Source organism: Medicago truncatula, chromosome 6, assembly GCF_003473485.1.
Source record: "Medicago truncatula cultivar Jemalong A17 chromosome 6, MtrunA17r5.0-ANR, whole genome shotgun sequence".
In the NCBI taxonomy this organism is placed as follows: domain Eukaryota; kingdom Viridiplantae; phylum Streptophyta; class Magnoliopsida; order Fabales; family Fabaceae; genus Medicago; species Medicago truncatula.
In genome coordinates, this window is record NC_053047.1 from 2378866 (window position 1) to 2402245 (window position 23380).

Below are 23380 nucleotides of genomic sequence, written 5' to 3' on the forward strand. Positions count from 1 at the left end.
GAGACATATCAGCTTCTCTGAAATATCCAAAATCGGAGGATCATGAGAAGTTAATTGAAAACATATTATTTTGTCATTTCATATTCATTGGCTAATTCAACAGTTAATTTATCAAACCACTGTAAATTAAATTCAATAATTTATCCGCAATCTGCCAACTAACTCATTATTCGATTAATGTTTATCCGCTACCGACTTATCAAAATATCATTAACCATTTATTTTATTTTTCACTCTCTCTATTCCTCAACCTTACTCATAAACAACTATCTTAAATTTAATGATTGAACTAATGTGATTAATAAAATTTACTTAAAAATGAATCATTCAAAAGAATTCAAAATTTTGACTGACAATATTTATTAATATCGTGAACGAACTCCAAAAATAAAGGTACTAAAGTTCTATTTAATAAAAATAATACTTCATTCTTATTTTTTTTTTTGAGGGAGCTTCATCTTGTCACTACTATTACAAACAAATATCCATTTTTCAAATACATTGAGTAACTGATGTATCTCGTTTACACTATGTATTTGAACTATATTATAGATAGGGGTGTAACAGTTTGGTTTGGGTCGGTTTTTGGTCAAAAAAATGTCCAAATCAATGAAATCTTCATCGGTTCGATTTTTACTGATTTTCAAAAAAGAAACCTAACGAGACTAGTCAGTTTGGATCAGTTTGTTTGAAAATACAATAAAAAATTTATATTTTCACATATTTGTGTTTCATGCATACAACATACTTAAATATTTCATAGTACATTGTTTTCCGTGTTCTATGTTTTTTAACTAACATGCCCAACAAGAGATGGATGATCCCAACGGCGGTGAGGAACAATGGGTTATGTGTGACTTGCGGAATGTTCTTTGTTCAGTAGAAACGAAATAGAGTGTGAGTGATGAGATGAGATATGATGATGGGAGAAAGTGAATGAATTAAGAAATATTTTATGTTGGACTTTAATCTTGAGCTTATTCATAGGTGTTTGTGAGGAGCGATAAGATTACTAAAATGGGGAGTGAGGCTAGCATCGATTCGGTTTGTTGGTTCTTTGGATCTCAAAATTAAAAACCAAGAATCGAACCAAACTATATCAGTTTAGGTTGGTTCGGTTCGATTTTGAACCGAACCTAATAAAGTCGGATACTTTCTCGGTTTGATTCCATTTGAATTTTCAATTTCATCGGTTTTGTCCGAACCACTTACATCCCTAATTATAGATAGATACATTTATTCCATGAATTTGAAGTTTTTTTTTTTTTTTTCGACCACAGTAGTTTAACTATTATAACTAGATTTATGTAATGAGCATATACTAGGTATCTCATCTAGCTGCTGTCACTACCAACCGTGCATCTTAAGTTAGAACGACACAAAAAGCACACACGATTTAACACATCACATGAACCTTTGTTTTGGAACACTAAACCTTAATATAACCAAAAAAACCTTGTTGAATCTCAAACACTACAATTCAATCAAACATTGTTGTCAAGTTTGAATTTTGAGTTCAAAGATCTGTGCTTTATTATTCATGGATAGTTCAGAAAAAGTTGTTGCTGTGATTATGGTGGGTGGACCCACCAAAGGTAATTGGTTTCATTGGTTTTTTTCTGATTAAATTTATAATCTTTTTTGTATTTGAAATTTTGGGTTTTGATTATTTTTGTTGAATTTGATTTGCAGGAACTAGATTTCGACCACTTTCTTTCAATACTCCAAAACCCCTTTTTCCTTTGGCAGGTCAACCTATGGTTCATCATCCTATTTCTGCTTGTAAAAGGGTTTGCTTCTTTGTTTTTCTCCTCAATTTTCATTCATAATGTTCTTGATTACGTCCCTGTTTGGACAAACAGTTTATCTAAGTGCTTATGTAAAAGCTATTTCTACAGCAAAAGATAAAATAGTTAAACTTTTTTCGTATAAGTTATGTTGGAGAACTAATGAAAATAAGCTGAAAACAGGTTATGAACAATGTCATAAGTTTTCAGAAGTTCTCCCAAACAGTCTCACAAAACTTATGTTAGTAGATAAGTTCAAATAAACCAATAAAAAATGGCCATGTTTGGATGAACAATTTATTTGCAGCTTATGGCACAAGTGCTCATCGTAATAAGCGCTTTATGTATAAGCTATTTCTATAGCTATAGATAAAATAAAGCTAAGCTGTTTTTCGTATAAGCTGTTTTCATATGCAATCTTGGAGAAGTTGTGAAAATAAGCTGAAAACAACTTATAAACAATGTAATAAGTTGTTTTCATAAGTTCTCTCAAATAGTTTCACCAAACTTATGTTTGTAGATAAGCTCAAATAAACCAATAAAAAATGGTCCTACATTGAGAAAACTAAAAGGGACCTTCAATTTCTATGTTGACTTGCATACTTGACAGTTTACATTATAATTAATAATGTAATTAAAATAAAAAAAATTGGTCTAGATGTGTTTTTCTAGAGTAGGTGAATATGTTAGTTAGACCCTGTTTGGATAAACACTTTTATTAAGGCCCATAAAAAAACACCTTTATCAAGTGTTTATGCTACAAGTGCTTATCACATAAGAGTTTATATTATATAAAGTTAAACTGGTTTTATATTAGATATAAGTTGTTTCCATAAGCTCTTTCAAACAGTCTCACAAATGCTTATGTCTGAAGAAAAGCTCAAATCAGCCAATTCAAACATGCCATTGGTTTTTATAAAATGGCGATAAACTGGTTTCATATAAAGCTATGTTATTTTCATAAGCTATCTTGGAGAGCTTATGGAAATAAGTTGAAAATAGTTTATGGGCATGTCATAAGTTGTTTCCATAAGCTCTTCTAAACAATCTCGCAAGTGCTTATGCCGGTAGATAAGCTCAAATAAGTCAATTCAATCATGCTTTTAATCTTTTTAAAATCATGAACGTTCAACTTTAGTTTGCAAAATACAAAAACTTGGTGTTTTTGGTCCTGATAATGATGGCTAAAAGCACACATTTTTTGTTCAATTTAAAGGTTAAAAATGAATAAAAAGTTTTTAGCGATTAAACTTGAACGGTTGTGATTTTATTTTCATTAGTATATGTAATGTGGTGTCCATTAGTCTAAAATTAAATCTTTCAGCTTCGGTACTGATGCAGAGAAGTCAGAAGAGAAGTATTTATATTTGCTTGTTTTGTCTTATACAGATACCCAATTTAGCTCAAATTTATCTTATTGGATTCCATGAGGAACGAGAGTTCGCTCTATACGTCTCTTCAATTTCAAATGAGCTGAAATTACCAGTAAGGTGATTACTACATTACCATGAAGCTTTCAAAAATGTATGTTTACATGCTTTGTTAAATTCTGGACCTAACCATAATGTTTTACTAATATCAATGTAGATATTTGAAGGAGGATAAACCACATGGCTCAGCAGGTGGCCTTTACTACTTCAGAGATATAATCATGGAAGACAGTCCAGTTAGGAACATTGCTTTTAACACTGATTTTGCATTATATTGTTGATTAACTTTTGAATGTACATGTCTATGTTCTAACAGATAGGTTATATTTTGATTTTGCAGTCACATATCTTTCTGTTAAATTGTGATGTATGCTGCAGTTTTCCACTACCATCCATGCTTGGTAAGTGTGTTGCTTTTTAGTTACAGACTGTAGCTCTTCTAATTCACGGCACTACTGAACTATTTCCTTTTTCTTTTTACAGATGCTCATATAAAATATGGTGGGATGGGGACAATGTTAGTGATCAAGGTTGGTGCATAAATAAAATTTGGTATATTTGTGCAATTGTGTGCAATGATAAGCTAATATTAAGTGCTTATGTATAAACTATTTCGATAACAAAGATAAAATAAAGTCAAGCTGCTTTCATATGTATAAGTTATAAGCTATTTTAGATAGCCTGTGGAAATGAGTTGAAAACAGCTTATGGACATATTATAAGCTGCTTCCACAAGTGCTCCAAACAGTCTTACAAGTGCTTATGTCGGTAGATAATCTCAAATAAGCCAATCCAAACAGGCCATATATACTGACAGTATAAATTGGCATGCATCTTTGTATAATATGTGCATTTAAATATATAGATAGATAGATAGATATTAGAGTTGTTAAATAGCGGCTATAGCAGTATAGTGTAGTGGAATTTGAAAAAACGACTATTGTTTTGTGATATGCTATTTAGTACAAAATGTTGTCAAACAGCGACTATAACAGCTCTATAGCATTATTGTGTGGTGGAATTTGAACAAACTGCTATTTTCTGCGATCTGCGATTGACAACACCGGCAGATACTATATGTCACTTTATAGATGCATCCTAGTTTATTGATGGAAAACCATGTTTTCATGCTCCTTACGGCGTTGTGGATGTTTTGCATAGGTTTCGGCTGAATCTGCTAACCAGTTCGGTGAGTTGGTTGCTGATCCAGAAACTCATGAATTACTGCATTATACTGAGAAACCTGAGACATTTGTGAGTATCTGTTTGGTTTATTTCTCTTTACAAATTTTATATTATTTTCTTCACAATAAAAAGAAAAATATTCATTGCTGGAGCTTGATTTGTAAAAGATATTTTATTTATTTTGCTTCTGACAATACCTAGAGAAGAAGAATAACCATTTACAGTATGCAGGTTAGTGATTTGATAAATTGCGGTGTATACATTTTCACACCTGATATTTTTGCCGCCATCGAGGATGTATCTATAAACCGAGAAGGAAGAGGTTTGTCTCTTTCCATCAAAATTAAAAAATGTTGATTATAAAAGAGTTGTGTTTGATGTATACAACATGACATTTTTTTCATGTATATATGACTTCCATACCTACGAACTAGAAAATTTACATACTTTTGTTTTTTGCTTATTTATTCAGAATAAACTTGCACCATTTAAAACTGATTTGATTACATTGACTGCACCACAGGTAATCTAAGACGTCTTTCCAGCTTTGAAGCTCTCCAGTCTGCGACAAGGTTGATTAAATGCCAAATATTTTAAAATTTCTTTAGCAAAATTCATGACAGCTTTCTCAAAGGCATATCTGAATGCATGTGCCTGACATATTGGTTCTAATGTGCATGGACACGACTGTCAAACTCGAGTTAACTCCTTAAAGTGTACGAGTTTACGACTCTAGTTATCAAAATTGAGTTAACTTTGCTTCAGTATTGTTAAATAGCGGCTATACCGGTGTTATAGTGCTACAGTATAGTGGAAATTGAACAAATTACTATTGTCCCGTGATATGCTATTCAGTATAAAATATTGTCAGATAGCGGCCATTGCCCTGAACAAACAGCTTGTTTCCGCAATCTGCAATTGACAACATTGCTTTGCTTACAAAATCTATTCTCTGTAAACTTGGGTAGACTCTGCATACACTCATACATACACACATCGATGTTGTATTGAGTCTCAACCCCATATCTTAGTTTAGAAGTCACAAACCAGAAATCATGAACAACCCAATGTTACAAGTTTGCAATGATTCCAACATGCCAACAAGGTAAACGAACCCAAGTAAAATGAGTTGAAATCTCTGGTCTGATCTGGTTTGATCCGAGTCCATTCTGATTGTAGTTTACATTTTTGTTGTAGTGGTTTTCTTTATGTCTGAGTTGATTGTTGAATATTTATCATGAACAAAGTATTATATTGTGTTTAGATACTATGATAGAAGTTTTAAACATTATTTTTGTATAAGTATACTCGTACAACTTCACAAATCAAGTCTATAGATAATCCATGAGTTCGCGTGGACTCTCAAGTTTGAAACATGAGTCTCTACATTCTACTTTAGGGTTGTTTGGGTTAACTAATTTGAGTTTATCTACTAGCAAAAGCACTTGCACGACTGTTTAAAAGAGCTTATGAAAACATCCTATGCCATGTTCATAAGCTGTTATCAGCTTATTTCCGATTTCGACTTTTTCCCTCCCTTTGAAAACTGCATTATCTTCAAAAGACTAATGTAGATATTTTTTCCTTCAGGACTCTTCCTAAAGATTTTGTTAGACTAGATCAAGATATACTATCACCTCTAGCTGGAAAGAAGAAATTGTATACATATGAAACAAACGATTTCTGGGAGCAAATTAAAACTCCAGGGTAAGATTACATAGTATCTTAACACTGCTCTTAGCTTTAATGTTGGACCGTTATTGAATTTTTACTTACCATATACGCTTTGCGTGAATAGCCTGTCTTTGAAATGCTCGGAGTTGTATCTTGCTCAATTTCGGTATACTTCCCCCCATCTTTTGGCCAGTGGAGATGGTAAAAAAAATGCTAAAATTGTCGGTGATGTATATATTCATCCATCTGCCAAAGTTCATCCATCTGCGAAGGTAGTTCAATTCTTCCATCTTCAAGAGTTCGTGTATATCCTATAAAGATTGGATGTTATAGAACTTGTGTAGAAAACCAAATTTTTTGGTTATATGAATCTGAATATTTAGGCATGAATTGTAAAATATGTTTTCTTTTCTGAACAGATTGGTCCAAATGTTTCTATCTCAGCAAATGTTCGGGTTGGTGCTGGCGTCAGGTTAATCGGTTGTATCGTTTTGGACGATGTTGAAGTTAAGGTATCGACATGGATTCCTGAGATATGTGATGTAATCTCTTCTTCAATATATGAACAAAATATGTTTTTCTTCTTGACAGGAAAATGCGGTAGTCATAAATTCCATTGTTGGATGGAAGTCGTCGCTCGGAAGATGGTCACGTGTACAGGCAAGTTTAGTACATTTTATGAACTAGTGATATAAAGACAATAAAAAATAGAGAAAATTTTAAATAAAAAGTTTGGAAAATCGGTGTGAGAGGTTTGCAATTTTAACTGTTGGTCGAAAATTCCGTCAATCATGTGGTTGGTTTTAACCGTTCAATCTTACTGTTGCTAACCAATTTTAATTAATTGTTTCAGGCTGATGGTGATTACAGTGCAAAGCTTGGCATAACCATCCTAGGTACACACTCTTCTTTGTGCCTGTTTGGATTAACTTATTTGAGCTTATAAACTAGCATAAGTACTTGTGAGACTGTTTGAGAGAGCTTATGGAAACAACTTATGACATGTCTTTAAGTTGTTTTCAACTTATTTCCATAAGCTCTCCATAATAGCTTACAAAACAAGTTTGACTTGATTTTATCGTTCAACATAGAAATAGCTTATACATAAGAATTCATGCTGTATGCACTTAATTAAGCTGTTTTTCCAAACATGATTTGTTATTCCACATTATTGCTAGTTCTCAAAGTTCATGTCTAGTTGCATTTATATCAGTATTGACCTTAGTTCCTCTTTTCTTATCTTTAACTTTAGGTGAAGCTGTGACGGTTGAAGACGAGGTAGTGGTGATCAATAGTATTGTTCTTCCTCACAAGATTCTTAATGTCAGTGTGCAAGATGAAATCATCTTATAATCATCAGAGAAAAATGAGAATTTTACTAGTTTCTCATCAAATGAAGAGGCTTGTAGCATATTGGTTTTCTCATTTCTATGTAGAATTTTGTTTCTTCTAGGAGTGATGATAAATTAATCTCAAGTCCAAGGAAAAGGACACTCATTTTTAATACCATATCACAGAATGTAGCTGGAATTTTTGGCTTATGTATTAACATTCCAATGTATTCTTTCCATATCCTTCTAATTTTGTTTAATGTTCACAACTGAACCAATTATTTAAGTGTAAATCAAACTTGAGTCAATACAATGCTTATATTGTTACTTTAATCTATTGTCAAAATTACGTTGGATCAAATAGTCATGAATCATAAGATTTGTTTGGATTGACTTATTTGAGTATATTTACTGGCATAGTTGTTTTGAGATTGTTTTGTAGAACTTGGAAACAACTTATTACATGTCTATAAGCTATTTTCAATTTATTTTCACAAACTCTCTAGCATGGCTTATGATAGTTCATATTGTTTCTCAACCAATTAAATTTGTGAAAATAGCTTATTTCTTAACCAAATTTTTTCACATTTTTTTCATTTTGTTGCATATAATTGTTTTAAATCCATTAAAATGGTTGCACTTGAACAATAGAAGCCTCACCAATCAACTATTCATTCAATTCTAAAGACATTGAATTGATAAACTTTTGGACAAATATACATATTACTGTTTCTTGCTCAACTTAGGCTGTTAAATAATCATGTCTGTTTTTGAAGACTAATAGACATTACAAGATCATTTTTTATTTGTTTAGAATTAATTAGTTTCTATAAAGTTTATCCAAAACTTGAATGATAGTCTCTAATTTTTTTCATAAGAGCACAAGTTCCATATTAGTATGCTCAACACTTGTAGTTCCTATTTTAACTTATAAAATTTTAGTTCAATCCTGTTATTATAATATAAAGCTTACAAGTTACAAGAGACTTTACTTTAAGTTGAAAAACTTTGAATTCCTTACAAAACTGCTTATATGCAATATTTTTAATATCGAACCCAGATACTGAATTGGTGAAAACACTATTCATAGTTAAATAATTTTTTACTTGATATAAAACCATTGTGTTTTATAAGATAAAAAAAAGTCTTTTTTTATTTATCTATAAATAATATAGTGAGTATTTTGTTGGAAGAGATCGGCTCCTTAAATGAATCTTAGTTTCCTCAAGGGGATTAGTCTTTTCTCCAACATTGTGCGCGGGAGATACCTTTAGTTTGCTAAACCAGAAAAAACAATATAGTAAATAAACAATATCCTTTTGGTTAAAAAAGTAAAGAATTACAAATTAAACCGGTTCTAACAAGTCATTTTGTCTGGTTCTCATCGCTTCGAAAATATTCCACAAATTCTAATAAGATTATTTTTCAAGTAGACCGGAAACATAACTGGTTCCCGGATCGGTCCGAGCTGGCCAGTCCAATTTTGAAAACTACTCATGAATAGCATGAAAAATAAATGGACCCTTCTCATGAACTATTTTGCCACAAGAAACCAGTTTAGTAACCTCCACATACAATACCAATATGCTATCACTAGCCAGCATGAATATCTTGCCCTTTGATCCTTTTCAAGACAGATGAATATTTAAAAACTAAAACCTGTACTATCTAATTGTCTAGGAAATGTATTTTCATAACTGTGAATGCAAATTGTTGAGCCTGCAACCAAAGAAGAATACACTCATTTGCACAAAATAGAGGTATTAAATATGTACATGAATGTATCACTAGTCTCTAAGAAAACTTGTTATACAAGATATGTTATCGTTCAATAAAGCAAAACTCATTTTTCAACTCTACTCCAGAAAGACAAAAATTATCAAAATACTACAAAAGCAGACTAAACAACCAAGGAGCCGCGCTGTAGAACCTATAGAGTCTCATCCGTGTCTTTATAACAGCAATCTTACAAAATATCATGCATCTAATCCTCGACGAAGGTAACACCTCTTGCATGGATGTTTCAATACATTCTTTTACCTGCACCATCTTAAACTCAAGTGTTCAAATGAGAAATTAGTCCAAGAATAATTCATCCCTGCCATTAGTGGAGCAGTAACAAAATGTTCACTTTGTTTAGTTTCAGCATAAATCAGCAGGAAAAATTATGTAACGAGCAAAATCTATTATTGCGGCCGCAACTCCAACCGGTAGGCTTGTATTTCCATTGGAGATATGGAAACATGCCCCTCTTGTGCAACATCAGCAAACTGTTCTGTGAACCCTATGATTTCAGGATCTTCATGGAGAAGATTCAATGAAGTTGCTTTAACTTTCGAGGCTGTAATATCCTTGAACATGCTGAACAGATTCACGGGGTCGTTAGCTAGTCTAGTGCATTGTGATGATCTTCCCTTCCGACAGTACGAAGAATCATAATGTCGTCGGTGCAAAATCAGAACAAATCTAGAACTTTCATGTGGTTGCTGCAAAAACTTTAACGGCTTTGGAACCTTAAAGTTGACTATATGAAGATCACATGGCAAGGGAGTGGCGAGAGGGGAAAACGATCGAGGCGGTGGCTTCACAGACAATTCCTGTGACTTCTTGGAAATGAATGCATGCAATGGGTAGTTCAAATGAGAACCAACACGGTGAGATAAAAGGGAAGGGTTGAGAGGGTAAGAGCTCGAAACCGAATTTGATGTAGTGGAAATATTGGATTCGACGGTTAAGTGGAAGACAACATTCATTACGCGGTTATCCATCACTCCTTGGCCTAAACCACGGCCGTCATCTCTTACCAATCGACGGTCAAGCATTATCTCTAGCCATCCATTTTGAAGGCTTGCCACACCCAACGATTGCCGAGAATGGACAGAAAACCTTCGACCATTGGATGCTTGTATGAATGCAAGAGAGGGCATAGGGTAGTAATTGCCTTGCAAAGGAATCTTATCATAAGTTTCTCTTCGACTCATCTGAAATCCATTTAAATCAGAATAAAAAACCTTTTTGCTATCGACATCAGTTTTATATCTAACTATCAACTCCCTATCATTGAAATGACGGTCAATGAGCTCAACATGATATTCCTTTTCAACGACAAACCCTTGAACTGCATCCTCGCTGTTGTATATTCGAGTACTATGAGAAATCGGCGATTTATCCCAAGCTGTCTTTGGATAAGAGAATACTTCCTGCAACAAAGGGCCCTCTGAGATCAGCAAAAGTCCATCTCCTTCAATAATTGGCTGAGCTTCACCACTCGGCTTAAACAAGTATGCCCCACCCGAACTAGCATACAAACCTACTTCCTCATTGACAATACTCGGCGAACTATTCTTTAAGGTTATCTTCTGCAACAAACCATATCTTACATTGAAAGTTAGTTTTTGATGCTGATTCTCAATTTCAGCTACATCACCTTCAATTTTTCCACAAGAATACGGCGAAGGACAGGTAACCGAACTAGCCTTGGAGAAAAGTTTCAACTTTGCAGGCTCAGCCTTTTCACAACCAACAAAACCATTGGAGATATAATATGTTTCCAACCCCATTGCAGGAACCAAAACTTTCCAGTAAACACGATGCTTTCCAGTAAAGATCTTGCTATTGTGATACCGTAACTCGGGAGAAATTTGGCTTTGAACACAGGTCATGTTAGAGTCAACAACAGTAATGTCAGGACGGTCGACAACAACCATCACAACTTCTTCTCTGGTTTGCTCCAAAGGATTATAAAACACAACCGATTGGTAAGTACCGTCACGAATACTAATCACTTTATGCACTGGCTGAGCATCATATTTAGATCTCACTATTGCGGGTTCATACTGAGAAGGACTTTGATCCAATTTATCATACCGTATTCCAAGAAGTGCCTCGATTCCCTTCGACATAAAAATCTGCAAGTCTTGTAATGAGGTATGCATTCGAGTTCCGTAGTCCATAACCACATGATCTTTTGCAGTACCAGTTACACCATCGTGATGCTGAAAAAGAGCCAAGTTCCTTCTAGCAGCAGTCAACTTATACGAAAACGCCATTGCAAACTTCTCACAATGTGCTCTCCGACAGCAACCAAGTGTTAGAGCTACCATCATTTCTGTCGCTCGAAGTGTCTGCTCCAGTACCCTGTCAACAGCCTTAAAGAATGGCCGTGAAACATAATAACCACTCCAGTAATCTTGTTGCCGATCAGCATAAGTAAAAAAATCACCAGACAAGGAAGGAAAACCTTCAACTAGACCGGATCCGACTACACCAGGAGATGAGTAATTTATTCTTTCAGCTTCATCCCGAACCACTGTAAAGTAGTCTTCCAAAGTACCAAACTTCGCCTCTGTATTCAAACTGGGGTTTGAATTGATATAATCAAACAACATTTGGTAATTTCTGAACTGTGCTTCGGCTTCTTCAACATTAATATAGCGAAAATCATCTCCAAGCGGAACAAGAAGAGTATTTGTTCTGTACAAAGTAGATTTTTTCTTGTATTGATCAAGTAACTTAAGTGCCCTTTCCTGAACATTTTCCTGAGTAGTCTCCACAGGATATTGTCCCCACGGACATTGTTCATAAACAAAACCCTGCATGCGTGCGAAGTCAAACTGACAACAAATAGCTGGCTCAGGACCACACGTATGAGGTATGTCATATGAATAAAAGGGCATCATATGGACAAATATATCTGTGGTTTCTTCTGCATCCCAGCTTTGACGCCATACATATTCTAAATTCTTATGCCATGCAAGTTCTTTCTTTAGCTCATAATGGGTCCTCTGGATAAGCATGTTGTCAAAACCCATACGACGAAGAAGATATGCCATGGTAGATGAATAACCAAATGGATCAATGGCCCAATTATTTCTTGGAACAAACCCAATGGTGTCGTTCAACCACATGTTGCCTTCTGCAATCTGATACATAATTGAGCAATGATTAAGACTGTCACATAATAAAATACAAGTTTCAAGTGCAAAAATGATCATATCTGATATGAACATTAAATCACATGACATGACACTGATGGCAGGCTAAAACATGGAAAGCCAACTGTCCCGTCTAATGATTTATTACTGAGTGCACTACCACATACACCAACTTGATCTGTTTACTTTCTAAAAAGTTTTTCGGTTTTTATTTTCTAAAATTGTGTTTATTTTAAAATTGCTAACAAGGAGATGAACGACTAATGTAGTAAACAATTGTGATAGATACAAAATGGAAGACAAGCTACGGAGAATGCGTTTTCAGAAACAATAAAAAACTTGTTTTTACATTTTCAAATTTTCTGAAAATGCTATATTTGTTTTCGAAACTTGTAAAAGAAAATGGTGAAGGAAGTATTGAATTTATATTCTCTTCTATTTATTAGTTTAAGTGAAACTGAAAACATGAGAAGTAAAGGCCCTTGAAGAGAAATTGTGCTATTAAATGGAGAAGAAAGCATGGAAATGAACACATTCATAATTCATCAATATGCCACCTATCAGGAGGCATAATGAAATAAGCTATTAAGAAAACATAAACATGATTAGACTTTCTCTGTTAGTGAAATAATGATCGGCGTAATATTGTATCAAAACAGCCAAAAATAAACAAAAATGAAAAACGGTATATACAATTGGAAGGATAGTCAACGAATTCAGCATACCTGTTCAATTATAGCATAATAATGGGAATTGGCCTGCATCAAGGAGAAAACAAGAGTCAAATTTCCATACATATATTGGGGACTTTGGCACTAATCAGTTTTATTAATAGTAAAGCTTTGATGAGGTTCATGGTTAGAAAATAATAATTATTCATGAGGCACAGACATGTTTCTTGAGCATGCATTTCATTAACAGGAGAAGAAACTAGAAGCTGCTTAAAGTTCAAAAAGAATGTAACATAATGAGGATAAAATGCATTCAAGAACCAAACTTCTCCAAATAATTGTTAAGATAATTCCATCACTTCAACAAGAATGAAGCTACATCTGGAGTTATAGAATACACACACACACATGCAACAGTTATTGCCGTAAAATGAGATAAGAGTTGTAATATATTATCAACATCAGATTACCTCATCATTCATCACCCAGCCACCTCCAACAATTTCAAGCTGCCCATTTTTCACTAAATTGATGAATGTTTCCTTCATGACATCTGTGGTATCCCTCCACCATCTCTCTAAGTATGACATCTCTTCCCATATGAACTTCCGGCGAGGATCCTAATTATCACAGTCAGATAATCAAAACCATAATTCAAGTTACCCGGCAAACTTATGACTGGACAAAATCAATATTTTCTATATTTTAGTGGAGCTTTTAAATATTTTTATAATTTAACATATAAACATGATAACATTAAAGAGAACACAAACAATATTTACTTTTAATGTGTAGTTATGTACTACTTTTGTTATCGCAGGCAATACCCCTATCTTATCTTGTGGCTTGAAACAACGAGTTAACTTTTGTAACATATAACTGCAAGTCTGCAACCATTTTCCACTTATACATCTCACAAGCCAGCAAGACAGCAACATAAATTTACTAATCCACTCCAACTTATTTATAAAAAATAAAGTAATGCTAAATACACACACACACACTCTTCACTTCATTAGTTCCCTTACCTGCAAATTAATCAAACTTATTTAACCAATAACTCGCCGATAGTTAACACAGTTTTGTGAAAATTATGTGTATTAAGTATGAACAGCTAACTAGTTAATTAAAGGTAGATCACTGATTACTGGAAAAAAAAAGAAAAAAGAAAGAAAAAAGGTAGATCATTGATTAATTATGATGTTTGGTCGGCTTAAATTATGTTACATGTGCGTAAGTAAACTCATCAACAAGCTATGTACTCGTGTATCACCAACACTTCAAATTGAAAACGTGCCTCCGACATTGACACAGCAACAACTCATGTAGTTCAACTAAATTACTTTCATTTTCTTAAATTATTATCAACCTCTGTGAATCACTGTCGTATCAGTGCTTCATAAAACAAACAACAAGTCATGTACTCGTGTAACACTCAGACACTTCAGATTGAAGACATTTCTGGTGTTCGACACCAAACGTGTGGTTACATTCAATTGCATCCATTTTCATAAATTATTACTAAATGTCTATATGCCAGGGTTAGTGTCATGTTTGTATCAGTGCTTCATAGAACAAACCAGAACAACAACAGCAACAGCAAGTCATGTACTCATGTGACACCAACACTGACACTGACACATTTTCTTAAATTATTACTGATTTCTACGTGTCAGCGTGTCGGTGCTTCATAAAACAAACAACAACAGACAAAAATCTCCAAAACTCATGTGGTTACACTCAATTACTTTCATTGTCTTAAATTATTACCAATGTCTCTACATGTCGTGTCAGTACTTCATAAAACAAACAAACAAACAACAACAACAAACATAGAAAGTTCGAAAACTCATGTGGTTACACTCAATTACTTTCAGTATCTTAAATTATCACCATTAACTACGTTCCTGCGTCAGTTTTTCATAGAACAAACATAAAAAGCTCCAAAACCCATAAAAGGAAAGAAACAAAATCAAAATTTCACCTTGTTAAGAGTTTCAACAATAGTATCAAGATTCAAGTATATGTCTAGACTGCCTATCATAATATTCCTCAACGGTAAGTTTCCAGCCAGGATCATTATGAGAATGTGGAACAACAAAAAACTTCAACTATTCACTGTCTTATCCATTCCCTCAATAAGTGACACAGGGTTTGTGAGAATTATTTGTATTAAGTATAAACAGCTAACTAGTTAATCATTGGTAGCTCACTGATTAATCAAGTGTGATGCTTGGTTAACTCAAGTTATGCAATGCGTGTACGTAAACTTATCCACAAAACCATGTCATAATTTCCTAAAGTCATAAAAAACCAAACCAGCCATATACTCATGTAGTAGAGACACTTCAGATTGAAGGCGAATTGTGTGTCCACAAAACACGACACCAACACATGTGGTTACATTCAATTACTTCCATTTTCTTAAATTATTACCAATGTCTACGTGCCAGTGTCGGTGCTTTATAGAACAAAAACAACAGCAGCAGCAGCAAACAAGCCATGTACTCATGTATTTAGTGTCTCACATTGACACATATAACAACTCACGTGGTTACACTCAATTACTTCCAATTTCTTAAATCATTACCAATGTCTACGTGCCAGTATTGTGTATCGTATAACAAACAACAACATAAAAAGCTCTATGTGGCTACACTCAATTACTACCATTCTTAAATTACTACCACTGTCTTGGTGTCAGTGTCTATGTCAGTGATTCATATACAACAAACAAATACAGCAACAGCAACAACAAACAGAAACATAAAAAGCTCCAAAACCCATAAAAGCAAACCAAACAAAAACCTTGCCAAGAGTTTTGAACAATAGTATCCCTATCATAATATTCCTCAACAGTAAGCTTCCAACAAGGATCATAAATAAATCAAACAAATCATCCAACAAGGATCATAAATAAATCAAACAAATCATGTACTCGCGTAGCACCATACACTTCAGATAAAAGAGATGTTCGGTGCAGACACCGAACCATGTGGCCACATTCAATGACATCCATTTTATTAAATTATTACTGGTCTCTACATGTCATTGTCTATGTCAGTGCTTCATAGAACAAACAACAATAACAACAAACATAAACATAAAAATCTCCAAAACCCAGAAAAGGAAAGAGACAAAATTTCACCTTGCTAAGAGTTTCAACAATAGTATCAAGAATATGTCTAGATTGCCTATCATAATACTCCTCAACAGTAAGTTTCCAACCAGGATCATTATGAGAATGAGGAACAACAAAAACCTTCAACTTCTCATTATCCCATTCATCACCTCTATAACTAACACTCCACCCTTGTTTCCAAGCACCACCATCAACATCCAAAAACTCAATCTTATCATACAAACCCTTTGTAGTCAAATCAACACTAGCAAAACCACCAAAAATTGTACTACTACCATTAAGTGATAGTTTCTTTGGTTTTCTGAAACGTGATGTACGAGTTCTGAAATGGGTTGTGATTGGTTTTGGCACACCAAATCTGAGAAGAACAATCAGAAAAAATAACAAAGAGATTATTAGTCCAATTATGAAGAAATTTGAAAAGATGAAATCTTTCACTAGTGTTCTTCGTTTTGATTTTCTGGGTTGCTTTGATTTTGGATTTGATGATGGTAGAATCGATTGTGCCCAGTTTCCTCCACGTCTTGATGAAAAAGCCATGATTTTTAGGGTTCTTTGGTGATGAAAATAAGTGCTTTTTTTCTGTGTAACAGCAAAATTAGGATGAAAAAAGTGATTTTTGCTATGTTTATAGCAAAATTGAGATGAAAAAAAGTGATTTTTTTTGTTGGGTCTATGAGAAAACTGGGATGGAAAAAAAAAGTGATTTTTACGGATCTATGGTGAAGGAAGAAAATTGAAGAAACCCCATTTAGGGATTTTGCTTAAAAATCAAGTTTTGATGATATTTTGTTTGGCTTTGGAAATGTCAATGTAAGTGTGAGAGTGAGTGTGAGACTAGTGTGTTGTGAAGAGAAATCTTTGTATAGTTTTTCCACAAGACATTTAGAAAAGTATGCACTATGGACAAAAGTGATTTTTCTTGCATATTGCTTAGATTAGGGTTTTATTTTTTGTGAGATTTTTAAGGGTGCATTTTGAGTGAAAATTGTCAATTTATTAGTGTGGAAAATTTTGCATTCCCCTAGTCGGCAAATTTCAAAGTTGTTGGATTGACATCGGGTGGTTTGAATTTTAACATTTTTAAAAAGGAGAATGTTAAGTATTATTTAAGAGTATTGGTTAAGCATCTAAAATAGGTAAGTTTTTATGAAAAAGTTGTATAATCATTACTTGAACAAAAATAATATCTTATATTTCAAAGACAAACTTTCTATTTGGTGATTCCTTAACCATTGTCCTGAGGGTACTGGTTAGCAAGACCCTTTTAAAAACTATAATATTGACTTGAAACCTGAATCATCTCATCTCAATTCAACATTTGTGAATATAGTCTCTATGTGAATGCATCTTTTACTGACCGTGTGAATGAGTGGATCTCAATATATAAGTTTGAGCTCACATTACCAAGTTCGAGTCGAGATTTTCCCTTTGTATACATAATTTGATCTTCCATTTGCGTATGTTATTATTATCTTTGATACCATTGTGAACTTTAGAAAAATAATAACAATGCAAAGGGAATATCAAATTATGGCATCAAATTATAATAATTTGATCAAATTATTATTATTATCAAATTATGGTATCAAATTATAATAATTTGATCAAATTATGTTATTATTATTATTATTATTATTGTATGTTTGTTTGTATAATAATAATAATAATAATAATAATAATAAACAAGTATTAAATTTTATAAATTTGGTTTGTATTGGTTGAACTTTAGAAAATCATTGTGAATCTGATTCGAGTGGTTTCATTAAATGGTATCAATAAACATTCAATAATATTTGATATGGAAATATCTTGTATTGTCTTTGAATTGGAAAATAAGCAAAGATTTTACTGATAACTATCTACGTTAATTCACTTTGCTTGAAATGGTGACGTCGATGAAAGAACTATGTCTCTAAGTTGTGAATTTGTTAACTACTCCAAAGATTGTTATCCTAGCGAGTTGATAAATTATGAGCAAATGTATTCTTGAATTGATGGAGATATGTCTAAGATGATACTCACAAAGAGCATAAATGTTAAACCTAATTCTACAAACCATTATTTTGACTACCTTCAATTATGTGTACCACTGTTAACTTAGAACATTTTTGGGTTTAAACAATTGGCTACACAAGTCACTTTAATTGATTCAATTAATTAGGAGATAATGTAACCCAAGATAATTAATGACGGTGCTATTTTGTACTATTTTGTTTAGTACTTATTTTGTGTTTTTGTTTTGTTTTGAGGAAATTACATTTTTTTAGTTTTCAATATAAAAAATAGAGCCTTGCTATATCTCGCGAGAGATTATCTCACGAGAATTCCAAGAAAACAACTTTTTGTTATGTTCCATCATTTTCTTTTTCTTTTTTGGATAGGTTATATATCTTGCTTTCTTTCCTGCACTACTCATAAACAGAACAGGCAAAAAAAGAGACCACCTATGCCTCAAAAAAGACAAGGCCACCGCTTCTGTCTCTTTGCTACTACTGTTACTAGGCATCTTATAAACCACCATCATTAGCTCACTATATTGCAAGCATGTGATCATATATTGTTAGTTTAATCCAGTTGGATGTAGCTTCAAAAGCATAAATGAAATTGTTACAATTCTGCTTCATGAAAGATGAATTCAGTACAATTCGTGAAATACTCGTGATGAGCGTGTCGTGATGTTTAGCATTTTTGTAAAAAATATTATATCTTGTACTATTTTGTTTAGTACTTATTTTGTTTTTGGCTTTGTTTTGAGGAAATTACATTTTTTTAAGGGAAGAAAGTACAAAGTGTTTTGTGAATCAAACACATCCTATACATTTAATATATAATATTATATCATCAGTAAATGTTGTAGTACAACAAATACAAATAGGTACATATAATAGTATTTTTTGAAAAGGGGTATATATAATAGTATAATAGTATTTTGTTGTATGCATTTAATACATGATACTATTATTATATCATAATTTTACATAAAATCACACATGTATGTAATTTTACATTACATTAAATCAAATATCACATATCTACTAAAAAATAAAAATAACAATGAAAATTTAGACATAAAAAATTGTGTGTATTTTTCGTTAAGTATTAGAGACATAAAATTTGATGATCAATTATATTTTTCTTTTCTTCAATTTTCACTAAATAAAAAGTTGATTTTTTTTAGTGAAAATTAAAGAAAGTAAGAATATAATTGGTCATTAAATTTTAAGTCTCTAATACTTAATAAAAAATACTCCACCATTTTTTATCTTTAAATTTTCATCGTTATTTTTATTTTTTAATAAATATGTGATATTTGATTTAATGTAACGTAAAATTACATACATGTGTGATTTTATGTAAAACTATGATAAAATAATATAATAATATCATGTATTAAATGCATAGAACAAAATACTATTATATATATACCCCTTTTCGGAAAAAAATACTATTATATTCACCTATTTGTATTTATTATACTATAACATTTAATGATGATATAACATTATATATTAAATGTATAGGATGTGTTTGATTCCCCTTCTTCCCCTAAAAAAATGTAGTTTTCTGAAACCAAAACAAAAAAAACAAAATAAGTAATAAACCACATAGTACAAGATATAATATTATTTATATTGAAAACTAAAAAATAAAAAATAAAAAAATAAAAAATATCGGTATTCGTGATAATCTATAATCTAAACAAAAAGTTAACTCATAATTTAGAGTATGTTTGGTTGGGAGTTTTTGAAAGGGGGTTCTAAATTGGTTTAATTCAATTTTTGAAAAAGGGTAATAAAACAATTTTTTAAGAGGAGAAAATTACAATCTTTAGTGAAATATCTCTCCTCCGTTGAATCAAAGTGACCCTTATTGAGAGATAAAAATTATTGTTTCATCAATCTCTTGCTACTTGTTTTGTCCAATCTCATGACCATTTTCTAAATCAAACATTGTAAGAATAAGTCATCCAATTCGATCTCTTATTTTTTAGCAAATCAAACACACTCATACAATAAAATACTTTTGTTGTTGTGACAAGAGACATACATACATGTACAGAGACACAATCTCTCTCTCTCTCTCTCTCACACACACACATATATATATATATATATATATATATATATATATATATATATATATATATATATAATATATCATTGTGTTAGCTTTCATTTTGACATTTAATATAGTATATATTTACTTTTCTTTTTGAAAAGATAGTATACATTTATTTATGTAAAACAATTATATAATATAATAGTATAAAAATATTATATATTATAAACAACTGTATTTAGTCTAACTTTTATATCAAATACATTTGACTTCTTGCTTAACTTTAAACAGGAACATATGTGCTCGTGAGGTTAGCTCAGTTAGTAGGGACAATACATAATATATGCAAGGTATGGGGTTTAAACCCCGGCCATCACAAAAAAAAAAAAAAAAAAGAGGAGCCTATATATATATATATATATATATATATATAAATGTAGAATAATACATTAATTTATACTGTATATAAAGAAAATGCACGAGTTTGGTTTGGCTTTTTCATTACCTATTTTATTCTTCATTTAAACTCTTTTATTTACTAATTTATCTTTTAATAATACTATTTTGAATTTTAAATAAAAAAATTATATCCCACTAAAACAGTAAATATCTCACTACAATAGGAGCAATATTAATGAAAATATATGATCAGAGATATAATAAAATATTATATTATTTTCTAAAAGCCAAATATTTTAAGTACTATTATAATATCGATAGACTAGTATCTAGTTGTTATTTATTGGTTTATAGCCTCAAAACTTATGAAAATCCAATAAAATATATAAAAAAATATTTAAATTAACTTACTTGATATTAAAATATTATTTTAAAGAGTTTTAGGAGGACTTAAAAAATAATAAAATTTTCACTTTTCATTGTCACTTTTCTTATCACTGGACTAACACGTCTTAGATGTCATCCCTTATTTTATTTTATAAAATTTAGAAAGAGGGTCACTAATGACATATTTTCATCGTTTCTGAGGGAATTTGAACTCAAACCTTGAAACTACAAGGTTAAGTTTGACACCCTGTATAAAAAAATATAAAAAAGAATAAATGCTACCAATGAGCTAACACTTCAAATGTATTAAATAATTAGGATAATAATATGTACATTGACGCAATTAATATAAATATTAATTTATTAATGTGTGATGTTTTTCTGTTTTATCATTTAAATGACGATTTGATTAAATATTTACAAAATTATTTTAATGATATTGTAGCATATTTAAAATTAATTTTATTTCTCTTTTTTCAACACATTGTCTATATAAACCGATCTCCACACTCGGTTGAAGATGAGAACTTACATAGATCCAAGGTTAGAGAAATATTTCCATTTAGATTATTATAAGCTACTTCCCAATATGTATTAGGGTGTTCCTTCCAAAAAAAAAATCCTTATTAGGGTGTTACAATTACGTTTTAATGTGCCTAACAACTTCGAAGTTACACAAAATCTATATGCATTTCATTTTTCAATCATTTTTAAGTGATGGTTCCTTGTTGATCACCTTACCCTGATCTTATTTTTTTAATCATTGCGTTATCATATCATGAAATATTGAAGCAAATTTATACTTCAATCCCAAATAATTGTTTTTGAAATATATTTATTTAATTCCTTGTTCGAAATATTCATAAGTTTATACTATGTTTGATTTTACGGTGGCATCTATTTATCATGTGATAAGTCATTGTGCTACGAAGTGTAGCTTCAACCAGACACCTGACACCGATGCAAAAAGAAGACATTTCAAATACACATATGATATCAATCTTCACAGTTCATCAAAGTTTATGATAAAAAAATCATCGTTAAATTTCTTATCTCTAAATTTAACGAGACAATCGATAGATTTCATATTTTTCTTAAAATAATTATTTATGTTCTAGTAGGCGTTGATTAATAAAGTTTTTGCTCTTGCCCCCTTGATATTTCATACATAATACTTATTTTGTATTTCTGTGCAGAAACTGCATTCAACAATGGATGGAGGTACCACTGGATATAAGCGGCAAAAAAAGCCTGAGGAGAAAAAAATGTGGATAAAAAAGCGTGAATCGTATGACACTCCATATCCAATGAATGCATTGCTAGTAGATGGTGTGACTGCAACCAGACGCTTAGAGCATCATATGCTTGAATCAATAGGCATCCAAACAGAGCCTGCAAATAGTGCTCAAGAAGCGATGCAAATTTTGTTGACTGGTGTCAAATTTGACTTCATATTTGTTGATTTTGATTTGCCCATAATCAATGGACCTGAGGTATCAAAAAATTAATTATTTTCCATTTTGCTTATTTTTTTTTATTTTATTTGCCACATTTTAAACTAATTGGTTGATAGCTTATATAAACATCAAATAAAACAGTTAATCTCATATTTAGACGGTGGGTCTTTGGATTTACCAGAACAAAGAAATATGTGAGACTTAGATCCCAGACAAAATTACTTATATATTAACCACTTGCGGTATCCTCATACTGAAGATGGGTTTCATACTCACATATTTTCTAGATCTGAAATGAATTCTTTTCAAGTGGACTATTTTTTGTTGGTAATATTCATTTATAGCCATATATGATCAAAATAGATCCTTTGTCATCAACTTTATGGTACATTCGACTGCAGATAGTTCAACTATGAGATATATATGTTTATCTCTTTTAATCAAACAACCTCATGACAACATCATAAAGTTGACTCCGTCAAATCCAAGTCGATAAATGAGTTGTCAATTTTAAAAAATTGTTGAGAATTAATATCGATTGTTTAGTTAGAAATAATTCATCTCATGCAATGTTCTTAATTACTTTTGTAGTTGGTGAGGCAGATGCGTGCAATGGGGATACAGAGCAAGGTGGTTGGTATGTTAACAAACTTCAATGATCAAAATGTGCAGATGTTTGGAGAAGCAAGAGCTAATGCCAGCACCCCAAAACCTTTAACCCGAGAGAGTTTTGTGTTCATCACTGGGATCTTGCGCCGCATGTGAAACTAATGCAGATTTATTACTATGATTACCTATGCTTATGTTTGGGATGAAAAATAAATGTAGTTTAACTACAATATACAATAGAAATTTATGAGATTAAAAATAAATGTAGTTTATCTACAATATGCGATGAAAACATATATTTTTTAAATATTA

The 23380-nt window shown here is 31.9% G+C and overlaps 3 protein-coding genes across 3 annotated transcripts; 2 read left to right on the forward strand and 1 right to left on the reverse strand.

Annotated features, from left to right (window-relative positions):
* Window positions 1-1303: 1303 nt before the first annotated feature.
* On the forward strand, window positions 1304-7740 carry LOC11434430 (mannose-1-phosphate guanyltransferase alpha). Its single transcript, XM_003618332.4, has 15 exons — window positions 1304-1595; window positions 1693-1790; window positions 3177-3277; window positions 3375-3453; window positions 3558-3618; window positions 3701-3747; window positions 4379-4471; window positions 4634-4724; window positions 4926-4974; window positions 5993-6109; window positions 6201-6348; window positions 6496-6588; window positions 6668-6736; window positions 6930-6972; window positions 7329-7740. Exons 1-15 carry the CDS (start codon window positions 1541-1543, stop codon window positions 7427-7429), a joined length of 1245 nt encoding a protein of 414 aa, XP_003618380.2. The 5' UTR covers window positions 1304-1540; the 3' UTR covers window positions 7430-7740.
* A 1342-nt stretch (window positions 7741-9082) lies between these two features.
* Window positions 9083-17077, reverse strand: LOC11439146 (alpha-mannosidase 2). Its single transcript, XM_024781337.2, has 4 exons — window positions 16161-17077; window positions 13483-13632; window positions 13067-13099; window positions 9083-12329 (listed from the first exon to the last, which is right to left on the reverse strand). The coding sequence occupies exons 1-4, from the start codon at window positions 16692-16694 to the stop codon at window positions 9594-9596; spliced, it is 3453 nt and encodes a 1150-aa protein (XP_024637105.1). The 5' UTR covers window positions 16695-17077; the 3' UTR covers window positions 9083-9593.
* A 4765-nt stretch (window positions 17078-21842) lies between these two features.
* Window positions 21843-23380, forward strand: LOC11440588 (two-component response regulator 24). The gene is made up of 2 exons (XM_003607004.2): window positions 21843-22495; window positions 23051-23380. The coding sequence occupies exons 1-2, from the start codon at window positions 22214-22216 to the stop codon at window positions 23222-23224; spliced, it is 456 nt and encodes a 151-aa protein (XP_003607052.1). The 5' UTR covers window positions 21843-22213; the 3' UTR covers window positions 23225-23380.

Bases quoted from the DNA above. Each gene is read 5' to 3' on its own strand.
- LOC11440588 (XM_003607004.2), top strand. From the start codon at position 22,214: ATGGATGGAGGTACCACTGGATATAAGCGGCAAAAAAAGCCTGAGGAG. The intron at 22,496-23,050 runs GTATCAAAAAAT...TTACTTTTGTAG, and splicing joins CCATAATCAATGGACCTGAG to TTGGTGAGGCAGATGCGTGC.
- LOC11439146 (XM_024781337.2), bottom strand. From the start codon at position 16,694: ATGGCTTTTTCATCAAGACGTGGAGGAAACTGGGCACAATCGATTCTA. The intron at 13,633-16,160 runs GTGAAATTTTGT...TGTGATAATTAG, and splicing joins TTGTTGAAACTCTTAGCAAG to GATCCTCGCCGGAAGTTCAT. The intron at 12,330-13,066 runs GTATGCTGAATT...ATTATGTATCAG, and splicing joins ATTATGCTATAATTGAACAG to ATTGCAGAAGGCAACATGTG.
- LOC11434430 (XM_003618332.4), top strand. From the start codon at position 1,541: ATGGATAGTTCAGAAAAAGTTGTTGCTGTGATTATGGTGGGTGGACCC. The intron at 3,454-3,557 runs GTTAGGAACATT...TTGATTTTGCAG, and splicing joins TAATCATGGAAGACAGTCCA to TCACATATCTTTCTGTTAAA. The intron at 4,472-4,633 runs GTGAGTATCTGT...TACAGTATGCAG, and splicing joins CTGAGAAACCTGAGACATTT to GTTAGTGATTTGATAAATTG.